This window comes from Rhea pennata, chromosome Z (genome assembly GCF_028389875.1).
Source record: "Rhea pennata isolate bPtePen1 chromosome Z, bPtePen1.pri, whole genome shotgun sequence".
NCBI lineage: Eukaryota > Metazoa > Chordata > Aves > Rheiformes > Rheidae > Rhea > Rhea pennata.
Window position 1 is genome coordinate 41,515,336 of NC_084702.1, and position 24,494 is coordinate 41,539,829.

Here is a 24,494-nt window from a genome sequence, read left to right on the forward strand (position 1 = left end):
CAAGCACGAGCACGGCCGGAGGTGCGACTGCAGCTTAACCGCACCAGCGATTAACAAAGCCCTGTTGTGCCCAGAAAAAAAAGAAAAGGAAAAAAAGGAAAATAAATAAAAGAGAAAAGAAAAAAGAAAGAGGAATGGGGGGAAAATAAAAGAAAAGAAAGGAAAAGAAGCAGCAGCAAGGCTGGCTGCTCACCCGCGACGCGCAGACGCAGCGCGGGCATCCGAAGGCCGCGCCGTCGCCGCCTCCATTTCGCGGGCGGGACGGGGCGGGCGGGGCAAGATGGCTCCCGGCGGCGGCGGGCGGTGCCAGGCGCGGGCCCCTCCCCGGCCGCCGCGTGCCCGCGGGCCGTGCGCGCTGCCGCGGGCAGGGGCTGAGGCGCAGCAGCGGGCGCGCGCACCGCACCGCACCGCACCGCACGGCACCGGACGGCTCCCGCCATGACCGCCGCGATGCGGCAGCGCTTTGACAGGTTCCTGCACGAGAAGAACTGCATGACCAGCGTGCTGGAGAAAATCGAGAGCAAGACTGGCGTCAGCCGCACCTACATCGCCATCGGTGGGTGCCCGCCGCCGCCCTGCGCGGCCGCCGCTCGCCGCTCCGCGGCCCGCTGGCTGCGCGGCCCCACCGGGTGCCGCGCTGGCGCCGCGGGTGCCCCGCCGGCGAGGCCGAGGCCGCCGCCCGCGGCGCCGACGCGGCGGCTCCGGTTTCGGCCGCCCCCGCTAACGCCTCTCCGCTCTCTCCCGCGCAGCTGTCCTCGGGGCGGTGGCCGTGTACCTGGTGATCGGCTACGGCGCGTCGCTGCTCTGCAACCTCATCGGCTTCGCCTACCCCGCGTACATCTCGTGAGTGGGCCGGGGGCGGGGGGCGGCGGCGGGGGGAAGCGCGGTTGCGGCTTCAGCGCAGCTCCCGCGCCTCTGCCGGGGGCGCCGGCGCCCGCGCGGTGCCGGCTGAGGAAAGCGCCGCTGCCCGGCGGCAGCTCTTCGCGGGCCGCGGCCCCGGCGGCGGCGCTGCGGCCCCGCGGGCTGCTGCTCGCCTCGCTGTGCCCGCCCGCAGCCCTCCTTGCCGGCTCCGCGGGCCCCGGGCACTCGCTGCGGAACAAGCTTTATCCCCGACTGGCGACCGCTGCGTAATAAACTGCAGACGGCAGATGTTCAGCGATTTTCGTACTTGAAAATCTCTTCCCGCAGGGCATTATGCTTCAGCTTTGACTTCGTCACTTTGCCATCCTTAGTAGGACGTTAGATCACTCTATCTTACTTGCTGCAGTAATGGGATTTGATAAAACGTACATTGATATTTCCAGTCGAGGCCACTCTCGGATGTGGCAGGAGGGCCACAGCGTATGCAGCATCATACTGATGCAGCATCAGCGTATGTTTAACGCGAAAGTGCTGCGTAAGAGCTGCATTAGGGAATGGTATTTACTCCAGAATAGCCTAGCTGATGAGTAGGTGGGAATGAAGACACTGGAGTGCCCTTTTGGAGTAAAAGACTTCAACATCTCATTTTCCAAAAGATGACACAGAAAGTCTCCTTAGAAATTTTAAGAATAGCTGATACCTTTCATGGGCATTAGATTTTTAAGTTATTATGGTAAAATGGATTTCCTGGTAGGTAAAACCACAGTGGAGTATGTTGCAAAAGACTTTAGAAATGTACTGTATAAGAACTTCTGTGTAACCAGGTATGTTCATAACATATTCCCAGCTATACTAATAGATTGTTAAAACACAGTGTTTGCCTTTTAAATATGGTGCATAAATGCAGTCAGCAACTTAAAAAATATCTCTTTGTACTTATCTCCTGAGCAATAGAAAATACACTGCTTTGCTTGTTCCTTCTGTTTTTTCACATATATTGAAGATTGACTCAGATTCTGACAAGATTAAAACTACATTTTTAAAACATGATTGCAGTGTTTAAAACTATAAAACTTTTTTTTTCTAAAAGCTGTCAGTGGTGTACACTAATTTAGAAGATTATAGGGCAAGAACAACTCCAGAGAAACTTAGATCTTAATTTTTTATAAAACAATTCATATTTAATTTTTTTCTTTAAACTGTATTTTTACTTTCAGGTTTTATCAGCCTGTAAAGCTTCAAAACCTTAAAATAGTTGCCTGGGAATTATATTTATGTAATAATTCATGCCTGAGGTCACTTTAGATATATTTTTATAAAATATTTATACAAAATGGTTAAAATTGTTTTAAAACTTGGTTTGGGGACTATATTTTATACTCAAAATCTGCCTTTATACTATCTGTCTTTGCACACGTCTTCTGATTATGTGAATATACAAATGAGCACAGACAATAGTTGCATACTGGCAGTTTTGTTGAATAAACTGATAAAAGCTCTTAGAGCTGTGAAGGCAAGATAGTACCAAATAAAATGCAGATAATGAGTTTTCTCCTCCAATTTCTTTCTGCTTCCAAATCTGGAAGATTTATTTGACTTTATCTTTGTGTGATATGTCTACCATTGTGCATATAGGAAGATGTTTTAAATTTATCTCAATGTAAAAAGTTACCTCTTTTATGTTAGTTCTGTATTTTCTTTAGTGGTGACTGCATGTGGCATGGTCCTTGACTACAAATTTTACTTAAAAAATACATATATATATAACATGCACATGAATACAATGCCATTTCTGGCTTTTCCACTTAATGTTCTCACTTTAGATATCTTCTTAATGGTAGAACATTTTTTGGAGAAAATTAGTTATAATCTTACACTAAAATCTAATTTAAAACATTTAATCCTTCTTGGTGGGTTTGGAACTATGTATCCCATTAGCCATTTAATAGCATTATTTATGTGTTGGCAACATGTACTTCTTTTTTCCATATCAAAATTAGATTAAATATATCTTTATTGCTTGAAGTCAAACCTGGAGTATTATTATTATTTCTTTCTGTATGAAATTAAAGCAGGAATTACACTGCTGAGTGTTCCTTATGCCAGGGTCTTTCGTGGGCAGCCTGCGGATGTGGTAGCCTGCTGATGATAGAGATGGGCTTACTCCCCTTGCCCTCATGCCCAAATGCAGAGCTGGTATGCAGCGTTTTCCCACCTGTACTCGTCTGCCCCAAACCTCTGGCAATCCAGCATGGGTGCAGAGGAAACACGTGGAAGGAGTGCTAATGTGCATGTATTTTCATGGTCCCCATCTGCCTCCTCTTTTTTGGGGGGGTGAGGTGCATGAACTCAGAATAGGAAGTACTGCCTTTGCTAGTCTGTACAGGGTTACAGGGTCAGCCTGGCAGTAGGGAGAGATGGTCTTCAGTCTGCTCTGTAGCATGGGCTGCTTGATTGTGAACAAGAATCCTTTTTGGTATGCACTCCTACACTGGGCTAAACCATGATAGGATAAAGCTGAGTTACTGGAGAGATTCCTGCTTCCCTTTCCACTGCTCTGGATCCTGTACTAGAGTTAGGGTGCTGCTGAGCGCTGTTCCCCACGCTTGCAGACCCAAAAGCACAGAGTGCTACTTGGGATGGTTTGCTTATTCCTCACTTCTGTTCAGTCTGGTCCTCTTGAAAAGACAGTAATTGAGAATAGTAGGGGAATTTGCTTCCTAGCTTTGGGCAGAACATCAGCTCAACTGAAAATGTTCTCAAGTGACTCTTCCTGTAAGTAAAACTAAGTGCTGCAGCTCCTAGAAGAGGTTGGGGAATAGAGGCATAGACTGAACATATAACACAGAGTGTTATGTGATGTTTACACAGGCATTTCAACAATTGGACCAACTGTGAAACATCTCAGGGATGTTTCCTGAAAGGGAAAAACAGATTACTTTTTTCCCAGATAACTTACTTTTATTATGAAATAGATTGGTGTATCATTTCTGTATTATGTTTGATTGATTTTTTTTTTATATGAGAAATAACTAAATATTTGGTTAGGCTTCTATCTTTTCAGAAGAACAGATGTTCATTAAATGGTGGGAAAGGTGTCTGTGTTCTGCAAGAGCAGTGAAAGAGATCACACCCTGTCCTTACTGTTAGGCTAAAATGCCAAACAGGCCACTGAATGAGTGACCCATTACGCATGTTCCAAGTCTAACTGTCAGTTTAGGATTTCAGTTTTGGAGTACATTGGTCATGCTAGTTACTGTCCATCCTCTCTGCTTGCCCAAAAGAAAGAATAGGAGACTAAAAACAAACCCAGAGAAGGATGCTCAGATCAGATTTTGGTCTGTTCATATGTGAAACAGGAACCATTCTGTGGATGTGCAGGTTTCTGCCCAGCACGCCCTGTAGAATTACGCAGCTCGCTTACCATTTGTGCTGTTCACTCTGTGGTGTGCAGCAGGTGCAGACGTCGGTGAAGCAGCCCTGGGGGCTGCAGCCCCTTCCTTGGGCCTAGCTGATAAGGTGTGTGTGACCTTCAGTGTTACGTGATACCGCTGCAGCTGTGCGGCTGCCCGATTTCGCATCGGCCAGCGCTGTGTCCGCCCCGGGCAGTGCTACCGAATGCACAAAGCCAACCCGAGGCCGGGGGGGCGCACTCCCTCCTTTAATACTTGTGATTGTTTCACACAGGCTCAGCTGTTTCCCTTTTCCCTCTCCCTCCATCCCCCTTTGGTGTACACATTTAGCTTTGCTTTGTGCCAGTCTATGGTGGGTTTATACATGAAGGATTTCCCCCCCCCCCTCCAGTAATACAAAGTCTTCCGGAAATCCAAGTCTTTTATGCCATGTCATCATCAAGGGCCCACCCATGAGGCTCTTATCCAGGCAAAATTGAAAAGTTTTTTTTTTCAAGCAAAGGTTTATCTGGCTGTGTCCCAGAAAATTAGAATTAAAGTCTGTCAGAAAATTCTGGTCCTATTCCTGCTAATTCTGTTCAGTGCTCCATGAAGAAACAAAATAACTTGTCTTAAACTGAAATATAATATTCACTTGCAGGCTTTTCTGTCTGCAGTAAACTGGCATTTAACTTTTCCACAAATGATAGAAGCAACTTTTATATGTTTACTGAGCTTTAACTGCACAAGGGAATAGTCAGCCTAGATGGAAGAAGTGAGTGTTGGCAGTTTTTAAGTAACTGCCAGTATTTTCATTGCTTCTCTAAACTTTCCAGAGTTAGCATGTTTAACTGTAGCTCCACCCACAGCCAGTGGTGGTTAGCAGCTACCACCCAAAAAAAAAAAAAAAAAAAAAAAAAAAAAGAGGGCAGGAAGGCAGTCTGATGACTAAGAAATGCGTGCAAAGGATTTGCTGAAGTTTCACAAGTGCTGTCACATTAGTTTAAAAATTGCCAAGATGAAAATGGCTTTAGGCAGTGAAAATGCCTGAACTAACTTATTACTAGTGTGTTAAGGGGCGAAAAGCAATATAGCACAATCATACCTCTGCTTTGGCTAATTTATGCTTTGCTTCAGTTTAGCTGTTTTTGTTATGTACTGCTCATGTGATTTTATGTAAGACTTAATCTAGACTGATTATGGAGATTCAATTCAAGCCTGGAACTGAGTATCCTTGTGGTCTTGAGTCCATTTCCTAGTTCCTTTGCCTCTTCCATGCCTCTAAAATAGGAATGGTGATTTTTCTTTGGTCAAGGATGCTTTGAACATTTAAAATCATTCATGTGTTTGTTGAGAGATAGGACAGCGAATTTGTTTTCTCTAAAAGTAACTTAGGAGAAGGCTTTCTTTTTTTCCTACATGGAAAATACATTAATATTATTGAGTAATGTTCCATTACTCTGTATAGAGATGATTTGAATGAGATGATGTAGGTAACCATATTCACAATGCTCAGTTTAAATAAGAGCAGAAAGTTTCTAAATATGCTTTAATTTATACTTTTTCCCATCCAACGCTCTTTTAATGAGGCTTCAAACACTAAAAAGTATTTTAACTTTTGTATATGTTCTGCCAGTCACTTCCCCCAAGCTTGTTAGCTTTCTGTCTTTTAGGTTTAAGAGTGTTTAAAATAAAAGTTCTGCATCTATGGTTGAAAAGAAAGCATATGATTTGTCCAAAAGATAGCAAGTGGTCACATACTGGAGAAAGCATCTAATACAACAATAACTGTAGGAAAATTAGAATTCTTTTCCATATATTTAATTTAGCTAAAAAGATGAAGATCTTTGTGCTACAGGTCTACAACTGGAATTAAACTAATTGAAAGATTTCCAGTTTCAAACTAATCTAAATACTATAGTTAGGGAATGAAGATAACGTTTGAGACATAATAAATACAGGCACTTTAAAAGATCTTCTTAGTCAAGATACACTGCAGTATTGCACTCTGCACGCACTATTCTCTCTTACTGAAGTGATCTCTGGATACCTGGCTGATACAAGCCTACAGATGTTAATGAAATAGTTTGACTTACACAAGCTGGGGTTTGCTGGAGTATATTTCTAAGCTACTCATCCTTATGGAGAATCACAATACTTCTAAAATTTCATGTATAGCATTGCTAATTCTAAATGCTGGAAAAATTAAGCTGGACTCAAAAGTGAGATTAGAAAAAATACTGGATTATTGTTAGTTGCAGTTTTTATGTTCATATTTCTTTTGGTCATGCATTTTAGTTACATTTTAGAGGTCTTTCATGAGAGCTATAAAACTCCTAAACACAGGAGAGCTGGCAACATCTTGCTGTTCCAAAAGGAAGGGCACCTACTGTCATTGTGCATACAATGAACAAGATACAAATTTATATTTAGGGAATTTTTGAATGAAAATTATGAGGCTGCCTTCTGCATTTAGGAAAACAAATATTCCTTGAGATTTTTGTGTGTGAGGGTCTGTAAATATTAAATAAAACTTTTATATTTAGAATTTAAATAGAACTGAAAAATAGTCTTAGAACTGTAATAAAAGAACACTTGAATATAGTCGTCTCCACCATGCAACACAGGCTGACAGGAAAGTCTAACTTCTAGTCTTTCTGTGTTGCTAGAAAAACATAGCAGAGGCCCATTCCTTCTCTACTCAGTAAACAATAGTACTCTGTTTGATCTCTGGCTTACCCCCTAAGCAATACCAGCTGTGGAGAGGCAGTCACTGAATGTGAAGTATTGTTTTTCTTCAAACAAAATTGTCTGTCACAAATACAGAGGAAGCGAGAAGTGTTGTGTCTCAGATTGTTAGTGGCTTCCTTTTGTGGAAAAGCAGCATGTCTGTACTACAAAGGTAGGGTTTAGTTTTTCTCTAAACTCCCTGGCTGCATAATGCTTGTCTTCCCTGTCAGCACCTTGAGGGAAGACAACCTGAAAGACTTCTGTAATATAAACAGAATTAGACGTTACCAAAACAGGGCTAGCAGACCGTAGCCGTACTCGTCTGACTGCTAATGCGAACAAGTACAGCCAAATTGTAGAGCTAGTAAAGCTTAGCGGGAGACTGCAAGCACAGGTGAGCTCCACGAAAGCCAGCAGTGACTTTCCTTGCCTGCGTTAAGGATGGAAGTGCAGCAAATACCCTTACTTGAGAAGGCACACAAATAGCTTTTAGGGACGCGGTAAGCTGGACTGTGCTGGGTACCGCTGCTGTGCTGCATTGCCTGCATTGCCCGGCCAGTGTGCTGGAACAAGCAGTTACCTATCTGTTTGGTAGATAGCCCGGGGAACTGATACAGGCTAATCTACCCTGGCAGAAAAAGTCGGGGGGGGGAGGGGGGGGAGGCTAGTTTTAACTTGAGTTAAAACTGGGGAACTGATCTATCATGTGGCCCTTGCTCCAGCACAAGACAGTGGGTAAGAATAAGCAGAGAGCAATGAGGTGACAGGATTGCTGCTTTTTTTTGCAGGAATCTGGCTTTGTGCTGAACTTAACATGTAGTTTGTAGAACTTGCTTCATTGGTAGACAGTGCACTGTGCTCTTCTTGCAAGCTCTGTCTCCATTCTTGAAAGAAATGAAGCTGGAAGACTTTGTACCACTGTTTTGGTATTTGGTGTTGCTTCCTACTAATACCTGGCACTTCATGGACAATGAATCCTTCATAAGTTCATCTGCTGCCATCTTCTGGATACACAAGAATTATGAGAGTGGGAAGATGGCAGGCTTGCACATATACAAATACTGCAGAGTATTTGGCAGAAAGATGTTTTCAGGATCTGGAAGTGCATGGCTCTACCAGTAGATGCAGTAAGGAGGAAGAAAGATGGAAGACATAAGGCTTTTAATTTCTGTATGAAAATGAAGAAGATAAAGTAATAAAGCAAATACAAATAAACAGGTACTTCCTTCACTGAAGTGATGCCAGATGTTATAGAGGCAGCCTGCCAAGATAAGTCTGAAATGAGGATGACTGGGAGGTGCCAAAATTAGAAGGTCTGTGTTTACAGCTGACTGTTGATCCCACAGGGATGACTGGAGAGCTAAAAGTAAATTACTTTTGAATACCAACAAACTGCTTCAGAGAGTTGAGATGCACTGGTAAGCATAAGATCTAGAAGTACAGAAAATTTCAGTAATTCTAAGTTAAAGCAAAAAAGTGCCATGCACAACTAAGAGGGTCAGAAATATGCCTGCCTATTCATACAGTGTATCACTGGTTAGAAAACTGAAGGAAGGGTGAACAAAATGGTTTCTCTTAACTACAACATGAGCATGAGTTTAGTTTAAGCACTGCACATGGGTATGAAATACACAGGTTGATGCATGGGTGGCTTACTGTGCACCAAAGATTTCTTGGCTTATACTGGAGGCTTATGTTTTATCTTCTGTATTGAGCTGTGTTGCTGTACCTTTGTAAGAGTCATCAGACAGGTGTTACAGATTGCAAGGTTCTGAGTGATCACTTTAGATAACACCAGACTAATAGATTTTGGCATGTCTGTCTTGATTTCTGGCTTCAGCTCAAAAAAGCCCAGCCTCCAGTGAAATTGCAACGAACTTTTTCTGTGAGTACTGTATGTGTGAATTAACACTAACAATAACTTGTTATGCTGGAGCTAATTTAGGAATGTGTAACAGTCTCTTCCTGGAAAAAGATCTTATTTTTGTAAAAAGGAGCCAGATGCTTTATGTGAATGAACTGAACTCGGCAACTTAGGAAAATTAGACCAGTATATATTATTATCAGGTGGGAGGAAAAAATAATCACAGTCGATCTAGAATTCGGTTTGACTGATTTTGAGACACACACTGTCACAACTGAACTGGTATTCTGAGACTGTAGTTACATAAATGAATTAATTACATAAAGCCCTAGACTATCAGAGAAAATGGGAGCCTCAGCACTTCTTCTTTGGCCTCACCAGTTAGCAGGTTATTAGGGAAGAGATCTTGCTAAAATGAACCCAACCAAGAAGTTTACAGTTGGATCACCATCTGCCCGCTCAAGTGGCAGTGCTGGCCCGTGGCAGCTCATTTTTACTGGAGAAACATCTGTTTTTTAAATAGCTGAGCCAGAACATTCACTATCCAGTCTACTGGAAGGTGTTCACAATGCCTGTGTGTTACTGTAAATAGTTGTTTGAGGCTTTAAATGAAGTCCTCCACAGTTACTGTATGTGCAGTGATAAAAAGTTGACAGTGTATTTCTTCTTTTCTTTTTAAATTTGGGTGTTCTTTTCTTTTTGTTAGGAGATCATGTTATGTGCTACTGAGACTGACTTGTTCTTATGATATACAAATAACCATTACAAAAAGGCTGTTCTAAATCTGACTCTAGTGCTAGTGTCTCATGAACTGCATTTATCTCTGAACTGCATCCCTTCACTGTCTAATGGAGATTGCATTTGGAATATTACATTGATCGATTCATGATTTAAAATGGAAAAAAAAATGTTCTTGGTTGAAGTAGTGTGCATGACACACCATCTCCTAAAGTCAGTTGGACAGAACATTACAGAGGTATAATAGCTTCTTATAGAATAAGTTACTAAAGTTTAGTTTAATTATAGTGAGATTCAGATATTGAAAGAATAGTTATAAAAATATATTTCAGATATTTTACAGAAATACATTGTACATGCTGATTCTTGAATATGAAGGATTTTCTCTGACTTGCTCTTGAAATATTATGTAAGTAGGAGAGTTTAGAGATAACTTTTTGTCCTTTTATTTTTAAATATAGAAGAGCTAGAATATGGATTCACACTGGCACTGTGAGCTGAAGGACATATTCTTCCTTATTCTTAGGCAGCATACATCAAATACTTGCCTTTCCTTGACCATAGTTAAAACTTTCAGTCACTGATGGCCCTGTTTCCTTCCCCTCCCAGCTAAGTGGGATTAGGGCTGGAGACACTGCTAACAGATGCAACGTATATTTTTACTTCTGAGCTGCCATTGCTGGCTGATACCTTAGTGGGTGTGGTAGGTGTCTGCCCGGTGAACTTGTCCTATGATATCTAGACCAGATCATTACAGGAGGAAGACTGGATTGTGCACTGAATTCCAAAGAATGCCAGAAAACAGCATCTGGATAGTGCTGGATTTAACACCACACATCAGATGGTTAAACCAGATGATTTTTTTGTCAAGTTGTAGAACTACTACTTGTGAGCAGTTGACCATAAAAGTGTCTTGTTCGTAATTCCTTTATCACTGATAAAGGCAAACCTTATTTTTGAGACTTCTGAGCACTTCCAAAAGGAAGAATGAGAAAATTGTAGGATACATGTATAACACAGAAGCTCCAGTGAAAATAACTGTTCTCAAGATCAAGTAATAATTTGACTTTTGCTTGGCTGGGATACAGGGCAGCCTTTCTCTCCCCCGAATTACTAATTAGTGGTCCTGTGATTCCTAAGCTTAAAGGACAGGATTTGGGGCTAGCTTATTCTCTGTGTGGCCAGCATTCATATCCCTAGAGGGTTGGTTTTATTATTATTATTTTATTCCTACGTCCTTGGGGTTAGTGTTTTCAGTGTTTTTCTCTAATGCCATCGGGGCTTGTAATTCATGGTTATAAGAAAAAAAAAAGAACTCAGACCCTTAGATTTGCATTTACTACTTCAACACTTGAAGATTCACAGCATTACAGCTTGACTGAAATTTGCAAGACTGGCAGTGCTTCCTGGTAGGTGCTATCAGGACTCATTCACAGATGAATACTTTGGAGCAAAGGCTGCTGTATCTTGATTTTTGGATGAGTGGATATGTTGTAGACATATGTTGAGCAGGTATCCCTATGAAGCTGAAGTCAAAAAATAGCTGACAGACAGGAAAAAATGTCTATCATCTGCCTAACTTCTTAAGTAACTCTACTACTTTTTTACTTATTTGTTTGTTATTAGGGAATCTTTGTTTAAGGAACTACAGTAGCACAGTGAAAGTTGAAATGGGGCACACCCATAGCACAGCATTTATGGAACTCTTAAAGGTCAATCATTGCTGTAAGAGAGAGAATAAGTTAATAAAATGCCTTATTAGCACTGCAATCTCATGTAACCTGCCCTTAGCATTGGAGATTCTAGCTTTTTGATGAAAATGTCTTAATTTTCATGATTTCTAAGATGGCTTTAATAATGTCAACAAAAATTAAATGATGTCTCCTTAATCTGTGGATGGCTTCAAACAATGACTGGAAAATAGCAAGACTGTTAGCTGTTTCACTGCTGAGCATTCTCTCTCAAATATCAAACTAATATGACTATTGTGAAATCTCAAATATCCTTCAATATAAATGCCTCTAATGAAGAACTTGTCTGCCTAACCAAAATAATTCATGCACGTAAGGCCTGCAGCAAATTTGCTGTAACACTGAGAATCTTTGTAGTTAGTTCTGGTCTCTCCTTTATTTGTCCCTTTGCTCAACACTGTAACAACTTCCCTATTAGTTTCTTGCGCCTTTTTTCTTCCTTTCCAGAAGTGTAGTTTCACACTTACTTTGGAAACAGCCCAGATGAGCAACCCTCTCCCTCACCTCCTGTTTCTTGGGGAGCTTCCTATCCAGTAATACTAGAACAGCTGAAAGAGAGGTGCAGGCCTAGGAAAAAACATGCCTTAGAGTGGAGGGCAGGAGCTAGTGAAGTTGGCACTGCCTTTGAGGAAAGTGTCTGGAACTACTGTTTCCTAATGCAGTGTTGTTAGGAACAGCAATAAGCAGACCTGCTGCTGTCCACCTGCAGCAAACCGGTTTTTCCAGTTGGGCTGACTGTTAAAGTTGGTACTTTAACAACCACACCTTGTTGTGCTTAATAGTGTGGGGCAAGGGCTGTTACTGTCCCACACAGAGGACCTTGCTGACAGCCACAGGTTCTAACTTATTATACTTATTATACGTAAGTATAATGCAAGTGCCAAATCTTCATATTGCATTTCAAAGTAATTCAGTCCAGTAGCTAAGCCAATTCAGTGTGTGTTCATGTGGTGAGTATGTCAGTACTTTTTCTAAAGCATGTCACATGATTGATTTTTTTCTTAACTTACAGAACTAGGAAGTAATGCACTCCAAAGGGTTTGTGAATTCACAAAGCAGGAAATGTACTCACAGACAGCTATCTCTCTGTAGTTTCCACTCTGTAAATTTCCTAACTCTCAATCTTTATTACAGATTTTAAAAAGAAAACTTTACACCTTTGGCACTTCCCACAGATGTTGCTTCAGTAACATGTTTAATATTAAGGGAATAAAAGTATAAGAGAATTTAAATGAAATTCATTAAACTGAGTATACAAATTTTAATCCTATGGCTTGAGTGGAGAAGATAAATGCTTTTAATACTCTCAAGTTTCACATTATCAAATTCACCCTGCTAGCATTTCCTTCTAAAACCCCATGCACCTGTACAAGCTGGGAGCTGACCTGCTGGAAAGCAGCTCTGTGGAGAAGGGCCCTGATGAACAGCAAGTTGACCATGAGCCAGCAACGTGCCCCTGTGACCAAGGAGGCCAGTGGTATCCTTGGCTTTGGTATGGTTTCCAGAAACAATTTTAGGGTTTTATATTTATAATCTACAAACTAATATCAAATTTTACGCTCAGTGCTATTTTACATTTTAATGTGTAATGAAATTTACCTAAATAAATACGTAATCCCAAATGGCTCATCATAGAATCAGTAAGGTTGGAAGGGACCTTCGGAGATCATCTAGTCCAACCCCCCTGCTCAGCAGGGTCACCTAGAGCATGTGAGACAGGGTTGCATCCAGGCGGACCTTGAAGATCTCCAGAGAAGGAGACTCCACAACCTCTCTGGGCAACCTGTGCCAGTGCTCTGTCACTCTCACAGGGAAAAAATTCCCCCTCACGGTCAGGCGGAACTGCCTGTGCTTCAATTTCTGCCCATTGCCTCTTGTCCTGTCACACGGGACAACTAAAAAGAGTTTGTCCTTGTCCCCAACATCTTGAGTACTGTGTCCAGTTCTGGGCTCCCCAGTACAAGACAGGTATGGAGCTACTGGACAGAGTCCAGTGAAGGGCTGCTAAGATGCTTAGGGGACTGGAGCGTCTCTCATGAGGAAAGGCTGCAAGAGCTGGGCCTGTTCAGCCTAGAGAAGAACAGAAGACTGAGGGGGGAATCTTATGAATGTGTATAAATATCTGAAGGGAGGGTATCAAGATGATGGGGCTGGACTCCTTTCAGTGGTGCCCAGCGATAGGACAAGAGGCAATGGGCACAAACTGAAATACATAAAGTTCCATCTAAACATAAGGAAAAAAATATTTATTGTGAGAGTGATGGAGCAATGGAACAGGCTGCCCAGAAAGGTTATGGAGTCTCTTCTAGAGATACTCAAAAGATGTCTGGACAAGGTCCTGGGCAATGCGCTCTAGCTAACCCTGCTTGAACAGGGGGCTCAGACTAGATGATCTCTAGAGATCCCTTCCAACCTCAACCATTCTGTGAACTTCTTATGGTAGTAATCTAGAACTTAGCAAATCTAGAATGTGCATTTTCACTGAAGCTGTTTTATTGTTAAAACCATATAAACCTGAACTATATTCTCCTAGAAGCCGGAGAACAGAAAGGCATTTAGTCATTAAATAGGAACTCCAAGACTTTACTAGAGATTGTTCTGCACTGTTCTTACTAACATAGGCTACATCATAATTTGAAAGTCCCACAGTAGTGGATTTATAGAGCAAAGCAGTTGCTGCTGCAGACATGCAGTCCACACTATACATGTTTGGGGGAGAGGTTACTTTGCACAAGCTCTGTCTTGCTTCCATGGAAACAAAGTGGAAGTGCTTGTTAGTAGTAAGAGCACATCATCTAATTTACCTTTTCAAAAAGCAATCTAGCTCACATACATGATCAGTAAAGATATTTAAGAGTCACTTCAAAATCCTGAACTGAATTTAGAATGTTAATATAGATGCATGCAGAGCTGACCAACACTTTCCCTCTTCTTTGTCTGTCCAACTAATTGAGAAGTGAGGAAGTGAGGAGGCTCTTTTTTTTTTTTTTTTTCTTTTAACTACAGCACTAGGAATAACTCATGTATCTTTTCTTTAGGCCTTACATGTAGAAAAAGGTTTTGCTATTCAAAGGTCTGTCTGTATGACAGATGCTATTTAAGACGACTCTTCTGTACAGCATATAGAGTAATTAAATTACGGAAATTCACGTTTAACAACAAACCTAAGAAATAAAAACCTCAACATTGTAGATAAAGCCAGCACTACTGCTCACTTGTTTTGTTTTCTTCACAGAATCAAGGCTATTGAAAGCCCCAACAAAGATGATGACACACAGTGGCTGACTTACTGGGTTGTGTATGGTATTTTCAGCATAGCAGAGTTCTTCTCTGATATCTTTCTGTCCTGGTTCCCTTTCTACTACATGCTAAAGGTAGGTTAATTCATTTGAACAAGATTTTTTGATGTAACTGGTTTAATGTTCTCAGAACAAATAGATGAAAACAGATATCCCTGGAATCATTCCTGGGTCACACCTTATTTTTAGATGCTGATTATATGTAATTTGTTATTATAACACTGTGAAAGTAATCTTCCTAAGGCTGATGGTTTTGTGAAGCAAGAGGAAAAGCAGGGGTGGATGGCAAGGAAAAAATTGTGTTGTTTTAGGAAACAAGAGGCTATTACAGATGTACAGTTGAAAGCCAATATATGTGTATATATAGGATATATACTCACACTGACAGTTCAGAATTCATACAGTTCATCTTTAGATCTTTTCTAATATCTTGATGGTAAAAAGAAAAAAAAAGTGTCAAGGATTTGACATGCCAGCACAACACCCTTTCTGAAGGGCATGCAATTGAAATTCAGGCTGACCTAGCAAGTGAAGACCAAGCGCTGTACCAGAAATACCACATTTACGTGTAGTGGTGGCACAAACAGTAAGATACTTTTCTCAGTTCAGCAAAAAGCAAAACAATGGAAGGAAGCATTTAAGACAAATGCACAGCTTTGTAGGTTAACTACAGAAGAGACATACACATAAAAGTATTTGCTGTCAGTAGTGGGGAGAAGGAGAGATTTATTTTCGTGATGCAAAGGCAGGCAGAAGGCTTTGGCTGAGAATCAGAAAGCATTGTTCACTGAGTAGAGGGATGGGAGAGCTGGCTTGTGGGGAAAAGGGAAAAGCCCACAGCTTGGCACTTTGAGTCCCGCTGTGACCGAGACCTCTTGTAGTGTAGTCTGTGGTGTCTCTAGGTTTTGTTTGTGATCTTATGAAATAGAAACCCAGATATGTCATACATGCAACTTTCAAAGTCTCTTTCATTTTTCAAATATATTACATTTGCATACTGACATTCATTTTGTACAGCTTGTAGCTTGTACCGTGGGCTGAGTCTTGGCTACTTGCAGTTTCTGTGCACCTTGATACGCAGGACTGAGACTCTGATCTTAGGTGTTCACATATTTCTGCAATTCAGAGCTTAAGCTCTGCAACCTCAAAGCTTTAAGTGCACTAGGAGTTTTTATGGATAGATACAACACATGTTGAAGCACTCCTTTGAAAATATGTGTTACGATGTTTGCATATACTTTTGTTCTCCAGCTGAAAACTATTTTGGATTTTTTTTTTTAAGTAATCCTTATTGCTTATTTTCTATTCATCTGTTCATCTTCACTCTATTCATCAAGCACAGGAAGTATGTACAACTCACAAAAAAAGGTTTTGTGAGTATGTAATCTGCTTCCCTCTTTTTCAGTGTCTCTCTTGATTATTTAATGATTTTTTTGGCATTAACACATTGTAGTCAAAGAAAGTAGCAAAGGTTATTCTAGGAGTATTCTTGGAAGTGGGAGAGAAAGGAGACTCCAGAGCCTACTAATAGTTCCTTTTTCAAATACTAAAATAGTATTTCAGAACAGAAATCCAACAGATACTTCATACTGGTTATGTTATGTAAAGTGCTATTAAGAGGTACTTGGTCAAATGAAGTGGGAGTTTTCATTCTGAAGATAGTAGCACTTCAAATGGAGCAGACTGACTTCAGGGATTTTGACTTCAAGACAGTGGTTCTCTCCTCTCATCCCTGCCCCCTGCAATTAATTACTGATTTCCATAAAAGCTATGTCACTTGCATGAAAATGAACACCTTGTTTTAATGACTGAAGTAGTCAACTGAGTTCACATCTGCAGTTATATAAAGCATGTTTTGGGTTTTAATAGTATTCTATCTGTAGAAGCACAGAACTGATGAAGGTATCGCACACCATGTTTCCTAGCTGCAATCCCTTGTCTGTTGTAGTGCAGAAACTAGTTGAACTCTGTTTTGGGCTACCAGGGCAAGAACAGGTACTGGCACCAGATCCAGGTGTTTTAAATCTAGGTCAGGTCCCTGCATAATGGAAGTAACTCTGTTCCATGAACACCGCTCCTTCCCATGGCTGAACTGCAGGCACCTATAGAGAATACCTTTTTCCCCCTCAGTTAAAACTTTTCAGTCTGAATTTTCTCAACTTATTTATTTATTTATTTTAAACAAACTGTATTAGGTTTAATGGTCGATATAACTTTAAAATTTCACAAAAGGCCAAGGAAGAATAAACTAGGTTTAGCAGTCTGACACTTTTGAAAAGACTGAGATTTGCAACTTTGGTACATATCCTTTTGAAAATACATTTAATCATCTGCTTCAGTGATTTTCGAAAGTAATAGGTATTTGAGAACAAATCTATAACTGGAATAGATTTAATTTTTCCTTGACTAGGCTGACAAGACTAAAATCAAAATGACTAATTTTGTTTCTAGGCAAGTAAAAGTAACTTTGATTTCTTTTAATTTCAGAGGAAGTTGGACTTACTTACAGCTGAAATATTTTCTAAAAACAACGAGAGCTATGTAATATCTATGTATATTGAGACAAGCAAAATAACTTGTAGTGGTTAGCCAGTTATTCTTTATAGGAGGTAAAATCAATATACTTCAGCTTTAAATGAAAGGTAACAACACATTATCATGTATACTTTATGCTATATTATGTCCCAAATAAATACAAGCTTTTGAAAATAAGTATTCCATTACTTCTTGCTTTTATTTTCTCTGAACGTGCTTAATGAGACTGCAGCAATTGCTACTTACTAATGCCATGTTTTATTGCATGTTGAATTATTCCTTTTAATTGAAATGCCCCTGCTAGGCATTCTCACTGGTAGGTACTTTGCTTTGAAACACTTTTAAAAAAATCATTTCTTTCTCTTCTGGGAAAACATATCTCTTTAAGCCACTCTGACAGACAGTCATGACCACATACTTGAAAGAAAAGAAAGCTTAAAGCTTACCTAAAAGGATGTTAAATTGCTTTAACAAAATCTTCCATAGAATGCAGTTTTCTCCCCAGTAAACAGCTGAATTTTCTGAAGAGACGTCCTAACGAGATATCTCTCCACCTCCAAATGTATCATAAATGGGGAAGGAAAAGTGGCCTTAAAAAACAAACAAAAAAATTTCCTTCTGAAGTAGTAGGTTAAAGATCTTACTTCAAGAGATGGGCACAATAGAGTAAAATATGCACTTGCTGTGTGTAGTGAAAACTAGGCCAAAATTTCACATCTCAGAACAGCAAAACGTGTAGGATTTTCCATCTCAATATCCCTTATCAGAGGAAGAGCAGAGGGAAGATAATCCAAACTATTTGGAAGGCTTATCTGAAGAAGATTATGTGGTTTTCATCATTCAAAAAAATTTGTATTCTTTTTGTTAAACTCACATTAGAACCTTCCTTTTAAGATAAACTCTATTACCACTTCTAATGGTAAAATTCTTGTTTAGAGTCTCTTATGTGACAAAGTAACATTTGGATGTGGCTTTGTCTTTGCAGTTTTCCAGTAGAAAATCAAAAGTATGAGGGGAAGGAAGGAGACAGAAATGTCTAGCTAGACAGAGTGGATTTCTGAAAGGATACTGTAATTAAATTAGTTTCTAGGAAATGCTTTTATGTTATGCAGAATACTGGAAACCTCATAAATAAGTAAAAAGCTTTGCTTATGTTTTAAAAATGGCTTTCTCTCAAAAGCTCTGGTGCATTAATTGAAACATACCTTCACTATCTCTTTGGCCACTGGACATATTGCTATGTGAAAATAGTTTAGACTTCAAAAGTTTTCCAGTATACATGTTAAAAGTAGTGTTATTTGCCAACACTACTGGACCGTGACATTATCACTTTCATTTAAATGAAGAATTTTAAATTACTTACATTTCTGTTATAGTTTAAATGATTAGTTTGATTTCTATTTTTGGTATCTACCATATGTGTTTGTGTGTGGTGTTTTTCATGAGGAAAAGTTAGATTTTGTGTGTGTGTGTGTGTGCGTGTGTGTGTGTGTGTAGGGGGAGAGCGGTTCTTCTCTCTCTCTCCCCCCTCACAAAAAGCTATGGAAATCCTCAAGTGCTTAATTGTGTCTAAAGCAAAAGCAAAGCATATTTTGTCTGAGATTGTGTAAGTTTGATTTGTCTTTTAAGAAAACACCAGGTGGTCTTCTCTGAGAAGCTGTTCTGCCTGGAGAACAGGCGTTCTGTGGAGAGGATTGTGACATCTGATAGTGCTGTACTTTTTGTGTCTAGAAGGAACTGTACTATCGCTGAGAAAATATGCCTAATTTTGCTAAAGTCTTACCGCTGCAAAATGTTTTTGTATATAGAACGTGTTTTTGTATATGTTTGCTCAGAAGCAAATTTAGCTGAGGGATTTGCCATTCTTTGAATATTATGATCTTGTTTGCATAGCTAACTTTGTATTTTGTGTAACAATGGAACAGAAGCCAAATAAAAAGTGGTCAAGTGGTGTAGACAGATATTTGTAATACACGTAATAATGGTCTTTCCACTCCCCTTTTAAAGATTTTTTTCAGATTTCAGATCAGTACAGCCCTCCTCCTTTGTCCTATCGATACACATGAAGTTATTCCAGTATCAGGTCCATTATATGAAACAATACCGCTAGGCATACTTATTAGGCTGTGACTATGTAAAATGAAGGTCATGTACTGCTATAAATCAAGTCTGTGACAGAGATAAAGAATTCTTGACAGGTTACACCTTCTGTTTCCTACCTCCTTTCCCATAATAATGCAGATATCCTTGTTCCATGTAGTGTGGCTTTTTGTTGTGGTGCATGGCTCCAAGTCCTTCCAATGGGGCAGAGTTTCTTTATCATCGAATTATCCGCCCTTTCTTCCTGAAGCATGAAGCTCAGCTGGACAGTGTTGTTAAAGACCTGAAAGACAAGGCTGCAGAAACTGCAGATACCATCACTAAAGAAGGTGAGGAAAAGACCATTCACTAATCACATCAATTAGAAAGAGTTCACCTTTGCAACCCTTTAATATTAAAATTCTTATTTACTCTCTCTGAAAGAAACTTTTGTAAAAAGATTATAAAATTTTAATGGAGAAGTTAAATTCGGATGAAGGTATCGAGAAAAGAAGGTTGCAATCAATTTTAACTTCTAGAAGTATAGTTATACTTGATGAGAGCAAGCTATTAATTGTACAAAACAGCTAATTAGCTTGTGTGTCTTTCCAACATACATATCCTTATAGATACTCTCTGACAGGTCAGCACATCCTCACAAGATACCTTCTGTAAATATGGTTATTGTTTCAGTGTGTTCTTGCATGTGCTAAAATACCATCTTGAATACCTGGTACTACGGAAGAACTGCCAAACAGCTAGTAAAGCAAATCCTTGAACTCCCAACAAACATCAACATGTAAAATTACATTTTCCTACGTGTTTAAGTGTTTGTACTTTTCCTTCTTCTAGAAATCAAAGGATACTGAGCCAACTTTTAAATAAGTTAAAATTTTCATTTTTTAGAATAACCTCTTAATTGTGTCACAGTCTGAAGCTTGCTTAATTTCTACTTCTGTTTCTTTGCATTCTAAACTGGACTCTTATACTCTAAAATGTCTGATGGTAATTTTACAAGTAAGAAAAGGAAATGTGTTAAGTAGCTAAAGTAAAGGTTTATTTAAACTTAACTTGAAAATTTTTGAGAAGAAAATTCAAAGCACCTTAAATAACTTTTCCCCCAAACACCACATGCAGTGTGATTTCCTCCTACCTAATTTGCCATTTTTTCCCTACTTGTATTTCAATGATCTGCCTTTCTCTGGTATTCTTGGAATTTTTGCTGTCTAACCCCTACGGAGTCACTATTTTTAGGGAGATATCTTAAGGAATATTCTTCCACCTTGAACACGGGATTCGTCTGCCTTCATTCTATCACTTACTTCTATTTTGTATTTTTAGATACAAAAATTTGCATATATCTTTTTAAGAAATCATATCCACACACATAAACATGCATTATGTTAGCATTATTCTAGCATTATTACATCAGCTTGGTAATAACTTCTTGCTATGAATCTGAATGTTCTAAAATTGCAAGTAGCCCTATTTTCTCCTTAAAATAGTAGTAAGACAGTCTGTGCTCTTTATTGTGTTGCTTTTCATGTATGGTTTAGATTCACTGTACAGTGAATTTTTGAAAAGCCTTACATTATCAGTATCATCTATCTATCTACATACATGTACACGCATGCATGCACACATATTCTAAAACTATTATGTTTCTTTTGTAACTTGAGAGGAAGATACAATTTTTATGCAGCTCAAGAACACTGTATGGGCCATTTGGTTTGTATGCCACTAAAATTAAGCTTTTTTTTTTTTTTTTTTTCCCTGCAGCCAAGAAAGCAACAGTGAACTTGCTGGGTGAAGAGAAGAAGAGTACTTAAACTGGATAAAGAATGTTCCCCTACCATCTCCTTTATAAAGCTTGATGTTACTGGGGACTGTGGTATAACTTTGATAATGTTGCCTTGGAAACATTTTGGTATCAAAGGAATGTGTTGTAAGTTTGCTTACTACTTTGCTGTTGTCTGTATAGAAAGTAAGCATTTTTATTTAAAAGCAATGCAGTGGGCAACATCTGAAGCTTATTGAAAATATTTTGTCTGACTTCATGCAGAAGAAATCTTTCAGTAATCACCTTCTGCAAACATAAATAAAAAGTATATATCCCACAGGCTCTGCACTTTAGTTGTCTCTTTGTGCATGTAATTACTCTTAACACTTTAACTGTGGTGTGTCTGGTAACATAAAATTTTTGTATAAGGAAAATACAGCCTGAAAGGATTCTCTTGAAGATGCAGGGAATTATTGAGAGGTGACATAATGGATGTATTCCCCATTAATGAAGTTGTAAACGATGAAACTGTTCTAGGCACCTGCTATAGAGATTATTCACTGTTGCATGTTTCATTGTAACTTACAGTATTTGTTATAGTGTGTGTATTCTTAAATGGATAGATACTGAATATAGGAAAGAGTAACTTCATTCAAGTGATCCAGCTTACATCAGTGTGAAGTAATTTGCCAGAAATTGAAGCATTAATGAGAGCATAGAATTACTGAAGTACAACTCCCTGCCTTTTTTTGCTAAAAGTTGTCATCTAAAATTGAAAATAGAGTGCCTTGTAAGATCAACTCAAAAGCACAAACCACTTTTCACTAAGGAGTGGTATTATTACAAATACTTTTTTCTAAAGTCCTGTTGAAATAGTTACTGTCCTGGATGTCGATCCCCAGAAATATATCAATAATTAGCATCACAACCTCTGTGAGCATTTCCACTCATTAAAAAAAAAAAAAAAAAAAAAAAAAAAAAAAAAAAAAAAAGTAGTCTGTTCTGACACTAAGAACAACTCTGCATGAGCACTAATCCTTCTTGAGGAAAAGGGATGCTGTTGTCTGAACTAGCTGATCTATTCCTGATCAATCAGTATCAATGCAAGAAAAAGTTGTTAAAAGAATATATTGTTTTGCAATTCATGAAATAGAACTGAATTCAGAATATGGAGAAGTTTAAGCTTAAATTTTTGATACGATAAAAAGTGGTTTCTAGGTCCACTATCCTAAATTGATCAGGTTTTAAGATAGGCACTGAAGGCTTTTGACTTTCCACAACAAGCTGATATATCAAGACTTTCCCTCTTAAGTTTTCAGGCACTAGAACTATAAAAGAATGAAGCATGCACTATTATTTAGCAGATCAGTTTTACATTTGAGAGATACCTATATATGAACAGACATAATAGTGTCCTAAGAGTAAGCTCTTTAGACTAAGCTGGAAAACACAGCACTGACTCTCTAAGACAGCACCTACAGCTGTCAAAGAGCATCTACAGTAGGGAAGTAGGAGATTCACCAAGCATCATTTTCTGTCCTACAGCATACACTGTTTGTCATTTGAAGGAAGAATACAGAATACTGCAGTATGTAAATGAACACATCTGGCTGGTTACTCAACGACAGCTGTTTGTTATGAATAGATGTACTGCAAAGAGTAAAGTTTACAGCAAAGCTGTGGATGTGAAAAAGGAGAAAATTCTAAGAGTGTCACAATTTAAGCAAGCTGATTTCTTGTCCTAGCTTCTTCTGTCTTTAGCCCACTGAACTTTGCAATCCATACTAAATCCTAATGCTGTATTTTAAACAGTTACATCCATAGCAGTCATACAGGGTCAGTGTAATTTAGTTTCATAAAATAAATTATATAATGATACTTACACTTGAGACTGTATTTGATTTAGGTACAAAGTACTAAAAAGACTGCTTCTCTAAAAGTTGTTTTTAAGTCTGAGACTTTAAAAGACTATCCAGGTCTGTGGCAGAGACAAAACTTAATTCTCAAACAAATCATCAGTTTAAATCATCAGTCTTTAAATCCCATCATTATTAACGAGAAAAAACACTTTTAGGTAAGTAGGTGTTAGAGTGAACATTCATTTACACTTCTCAGAGAACTTAACAGCTGGGCTTGATATCAACTTCCTATATTTACAACCCAGTATTTCTTGATCCAACAGCTCAATTTGTGCTCTTTATCAGATTTCTACTTGAAGGCAGAACTTCAACCTGTTTGAAAGTTGCTGTTAATATAACTTGGTCTCATTTGCATTGTTGCAAACTCAAATGACCATCTGCAACATTCTTGGGCTTTTACAATGATTCAATTCTGAGAGCTAAGCATATCATGTCCTTAAAGAGTGATTCTTTTATCGAAGACTGAGAAACTTCTGGGAAGACTTTAGTTAAAAGTAAAGATGCAGGACTAACTGTGCTTTCTTATGAAAAAGAGTATTTTCTGCAGCAAGTTACCCTTTTCTGCAAATAACTCCACTGGGCTGGCCCCTCCTATCAGTGCTCTTCTCAAGGTTGTCTTCACAACATTTATAGGACAATGTTAATAGACACTTCTACTCAATGTCTGTGCAGAAGTTGTATATGCTAAATAAAAATGGATACAAATAAAGAGATTCTGACAGGACCGGTAAATTGCTTCAGTATTTCTTAAGAACCTTATACCTCAACACATGGATAAACCTAATTAGTTTAAAAGGCGGAATGTCTTTACAGGATATTCACTTTTCTACTTAAACTTCATTACTGCGAAACTACTAGGAACTTCTATAAAAGCATGATGGAAGCACTTTCACTTTATGACTAGATCTCGTGGTGCAATGTGGCTGTTCTAGAGCATCAGACTTTTAACAGAACAGTTTGGAAGACACACCTGAACAGTGAGCACCATAACAGACTGCCAGTGCAGCACAGCTTTCCAGACTTCTTAGCCTTACTTTTCTGAGGAATTATCAAGGACTAGGTCCCAGGAATTCAGGGTCCTTTAGAAATATACACAGGAAACAGTATAAACTACAGGGATTTCAGACTATTCTTTCTTCTGTTGATTTGCTAGCCTTCCATAAGTGTTACAGATAAACAGTACTGCATAGTTATTGACATGCGGGAGTGGTTACACTTACAGTTCTTTCTGCTTAAAGTTCATATAGAACATTTCTTCCAGATTATCCCATACATTTCCAAATTCAGCAAGCAGAATAAAAGTTCTTAGGCAATGAAAGCAATAAAACCCCCACAATGATACGAACACCACTAATGATACTAAAATAAACCTGAAATTATTAAAACAAAGCCAGATAGTTCACAAAGAATACACCTTCTTGTAAGGAGTGGAAGATGTAACTAGTATTTGCCAGGCCAAAACCTCACAACTTTTTTAATCTGACAAACTTAAAAGTGCCTTGAGTTTGTATTCCAATCTTGTCAATTTTTTACAATAAATTGTACT

At 39.1% G+C, this 24,494-nt stretch overlaps 1 protein-coding gene across 1 annotated transcript; it reads left to right on the forward strand.

Annotated features, from left to right (window-relative positions):
• The first annotated feature begins 348 nt into the window (after window positions 1-348).
• REEP5 (receptor accessory protein 5) lies at window positions 349-23,680 on the forward strand. The gene is made up of 5 exons (XM_062599932.1): window positions 349-556; window positions 750-843; window positions 14,572-14,710; window positions 19,431-19,599; window positions 21,029-23,680. The coding sequence occupies exons 1-5, from the start codon at window positions 439-441 to the stop codon at window positions 21,076-21,078; spliced, it is 570 nt and encodes a 189-aa protein (XP_062455916.1). The 5' UTR covers window positions 349-438; the 3' UTR covers window positions 21,079-23,680.
• Window positions 23,681-24,494: the final 814 nt, after the last annotated feature.

What these genes read in the sequence shown, in the direction of transcription:
- REEP5 (XM_062599932.1), top strand. Translation starts at nt 439, where the DNA reads ATGACCGCCGCGATGCGGCAGCGCTTTGACAGGTTCCTGCACGAGAAG. An exon ending in CCGCACCTACATCGCCATCG is followed by an intron (nt 557 to 749) that starts GTGGGTGCCCGC and finishes TCTCCCGCGCAG; the next exon opens with CTGTCCTCGGGGCGGTGGCC. An exon ending in AGATACCATCACTAAAGAAG is followed by an intron (nt 19,600 to 21,028) that starts GTGAGGAAAAGA and finishes TTTTCCCTGCAG; the next exon opens with CCAAGAAAGCAACAGTGAAC.